The sequence below is a fragment of the Gobius niger genome (assembly GCF_951799975.1).
Source record: "Gobius niger genome assembly, chromosome: 14".
NCBI lineage: Eukaryota > Metazoa > Chordata > Actinopteri > Gobiiformes > Gobiidae > Gobius > Gobius niger.
Genome location: NC_136865.1, coordinates 28857167 through 28861065, shown reverse-complemented (window position 1 = coordinate 28861065; position 3899 = coordinate 28857167). Strand labels below are relative to the sequence as shown.

General features: G+C 39.9%; 1 protein-coding gene across 1 annotated transcript in view; it reads right to left on the bottom strand.

Moving 5' to 3' along the window:
- The window catches only part of prdm1b (PR domain containing 1b, with ZNF domain), a 10411-nt gene extending 8766 nt beyond the window's left edge, over window positions 1-1645 (bottom strand). The window contains exon 1 of the mRNA XM_079570951.1: window positions 1390-1645. Coding sequence (XP_079427077.1) covers window positions 1390-1576 — 187 coding nt within the window. The 5' untranslated portion in view covers window positions 1577-1645. The remainder of the gene's footprint in view (window positions 1-1389) is intronic.
- Window positions 1646-3899: the final 2254 nt, after the last annotated feature.

The window sequence follows — 3899 nt, the reverse complement described above, 5'->3', positions numbered from 1 at the left end:
CAGCCAAGTTTGAGTGAAAATCGACACCTGCAGTGGCGCTTATGGCCTCTAGGGGCATTGTTCATGATGAATTAAGTGTTAAAGCTGGGGTTCCTGACTTTTTGTTGTTGCAGAGTACATTTATTATTGTAAACACAGCCAGACCTTGCTGCATTGTCTTCACCTAAAGCTTTATAGAGCAGTGGATGATAGAAGTAGAATCTAAATAATTATTTCTTAGAAGAACTGGACAAAATAAATCCAGTTCCTGTTCACCTCAACCTCTCTTCCTTTAACCGCTCCTCTATTTATAGCTCGCCTCGCGGTGCTTTTACTTGCGTTTCCGCCCGGCCCTTATCTGCCCGCTGACTCACCGCGTAAACAGCTGAGCGCGACGCGGTGACAGAGAGAAAACTCCCCCGCGAGGCGCTTCGGGATAAACTTCTAGATTTCAACTTCTGTGACTTAACAGGTCTGAGTCACGGGGACGATAGCGGCCGTTATCAGCGCCGTTTCACGGACGCTTCATTCCCACCCAGAGAGACGAGATAACGCCGCCGTAAAACTCCGCGTTTCAGCGAAAGAAAAAGTCAGATTAGACATGATTAATCGATTGTGAAGTGTGTTAATTATTAATGATTATGATGTATTATAGTGGGAAACACTTTGTCATTTTAAGAATGAAAAGACTTACATGACATTTGGTCAAGTCTTAGATAAGACGCTAATGGAACAAGCACATTTCGTCTTAATTCAGATTATTATCTATAAGAGATAATCTGATTCCAAGTGGGATTTCCGGCATTTTTATCTGGTATTGGTTTTCTACCAGTATTGAAAAAAAAGAAATGACATGAAAAGTAGATTTATGTAATTTCCTTCTTAAAGCAGAACTAAGTAAATCTCTAGAGGCCTTAAGCGCAACTGCAGGTGTCGTAGCAAGTTCATTTTTAACTCATTAATTGTCCTTGAAAGTAAATACTACACTGACAGAAAAGACAAAGGGGCAGAGGGATATTGTTCATCCAATTATTCAAAGAAAATTATTATTTTCACTCAAACTTGGCTGTAAATACTGATTAAAATGGCGCTAGCTCGTTAGCTTTGCCCGTTAGCCTGTTAGCTTCTTCTTCGTGATTCTATTAGTGTGTATTAGTGACTCTGACCCGGTGGCAGACAAGTTGCAAGCATGGTTTTCTGGCCAGAGACACCAGGGGGAGATGAAAGACCCTCCAATCATCCCATAAGCACTTGTATTACCCCCACAGGGACAACGGAAAGGATTTATTAAGGTAAACAGGTTACTTAGTTCATAGTTAAGTTAATTCTTCTTTTTCGGGTCATTTTCTGCGTTGGGTTTATCGCAGAATCGTCGCTTCAGGAGCAAAATGTAAACAAAACTCCACTCACTGTTCTTGGCCTCGTGGTGCTGCCCTCCGCCCCCGCACAGCCGCTGGGCGAACTCGGGGCTGTACCACACCAGCAGCTCCTGGTCGGCCTCCAGGGGGCGCAGCGTGTAGAAGTAGACTTCGCGGCCGTTCTGGCACGCCACCAGGTTCTGCTCGGCGGCGGAGCGGGCCGGGTTCACGAAGCGCATCCAGTTGCTCCTCTGCACATCGTAGCCGTCGATGAAGTGATGCAGCTGCTGACCGCTGTAGATCTGCGGAGAAACGGAGGAGGGAAAAGATTAGAACTGAAGTACAAGCTTTGTGCCGAAAACAAAACTTAAAATGTCAACGCTCGACTAGATTTTCTTGAAAACACCTTCGGCTAAAGCTCTCACTTGACTTCGAACATGCACCGATTTTTTGCATTTAGACCAAGATGATACTTCGGCAAATTTACAATATCCAGCTCATCTACAATGTCAAGAAATGTGGGGGAAAAGGGGAATAAATTGGGCAAAAAAAATTGAAAATGGGAGGAAAAAGGGAAAATATTAGTAATAAAAAATACTGAAAAAATTGGCAAAAATAGGGGGGAAAAATAGGGAAAACAAGAATAAATGGGGCAGAAATAGAAAAAAAATATGTTTAAAAAAATTGGAAAAAAATGTGATAAAAATTGGGGGGAAAATCTGTTAAAAATTAGGGTGAAAAATATACTTTGGTGGAAGAAATAAAGTTCAAATTGGAGTCAAAGCACTTAGTTTCATATGAACATTCAGTTTAGAGAGGGACAGTGGCATTATTCCCAGGTTGGATTGGATTTCCTGATGATAAAACTCAAGAGGAAACAGACAAAAAGTCACCACTGGAATAAAAAAGATAATCTTAAGGAAGAAATGACATAAATGTACTTGAATTAAGAGAGTAAATCAAAAGTTTGAGCAGCTTTTATCGCCATTGAAGCGAGTTTTGGACTATTTTGTACCATTTCAAGCGAGAAAGACACGTATTAAAATGTAAACGTCCTTGTTCCATCAGCATAAGCATTCGCTCGACTCAAATTCAACACAAACCGCCTCAATTCGAGCGATTTGTCGGCATTTATCTCATTCAAGACAAGTCATTTTCCCAGCGAACGATAAGAAAATAATTTGCAGTCAAGAGGAGACCCCTGACGAGTCCCCCAAAAAGTATCCACAACTTCTATAAAAGCCCATTCTGCCATGTGTAAAATAAGCCTCCGGTAAAATCCACAGTGAAGTCCGTGTTGTCACCTCTGCCATGTAGTTCCCTGCGCTCGTCTCTTTTCCTTTGCTCTCTCTCGTGTGGCGTCAGCTGTGTGTTTATGCTCTGAGGCGACGCTCGTGTTGTCATCAGTATTTGTACTGTTCGGGGGCGTGGAAGAACTGCCTTCTGCTTTCTCTTCCTCAATATCAACAACTCACCGCTGAAACATGCCTTTGAGCTGCATCACTTTTCGTCTCAGTATGACGGTTGCTTTTTTTTTATTGGCTTGACTCGAAGGCTTGCGTTTCCGACGATCTGCTCCCTGCCTGATATGTTAAACAAGGCGGGATTTAAATTTTGAAGCTTTTCTTTTCTCCGCTTATTCAAAAACTAAATGAGATATTGAAAATCCCCTCAGAGCAGGACTTTGAAACTAATATGTCCACAATATAAAACCATAAGTTTAAACCCAGTTCCATTCATTATCAAAATATGGTCGAAAATATAGGCGGTTTAAAGCCATGTTTATACACAAAATGCCTTATTTTGATGTGAAAGAAATATTAAAACGAGAGAAAACTACAAGCTACATACAAGTTACCTAGAAGTCTCAATGTTTCTAGATTTGTCCTTGATTTGAAGTCAGTCAACAAGGCAAGTTTTTTTTACCTAGTCTTCACAATAACATGTTTAATTATTGCACTGATTCAATGTTTCTCTATAGAGTTACTTGGGAAATTGTAATTTCAAGGGCGATTTTCTCTATAATGCATTTTTCTCGCATTTGTGGGACAATATCTCAATGTAAGAAGCTCCTACAGACTGAAGTGTTGGACTGAACAAGGTTTTGAAGGTTTTTACTGAGGGATTTTTTAAATATCTAATTTCTAACCTGATTTACTGAGTTTAAGGACACATTATTCCACTCATATTTTTCCACTTAATATAAAAACTGAATAAGATATCCTAAATGCCACCTGATTAAGTAACTAATATGTTAACAAATTAAAACCATCAATTTAAACCTGGCTCGATCCATTATTCAGAATTCCGAAAATATGTCAGATTATAGGTATTTTTATGCATTAAACACCTTATTTTGATATGAAAACATAAAATGATAGAAAATTTGCAATACATTTTTTCCTCATATCCATGTCAAGTAATCTACAGTTCAAGTTTCAAATTGATATCTCTACATTTGAAAAGTTGTCCTATTCACCTGCAGTTTTTGTGTAATACTGTGCAGACTTTTCCCATGACCTATGGTAGCCTCGTTCCCGCAGCTCTGCCCTGCTTCAGTTT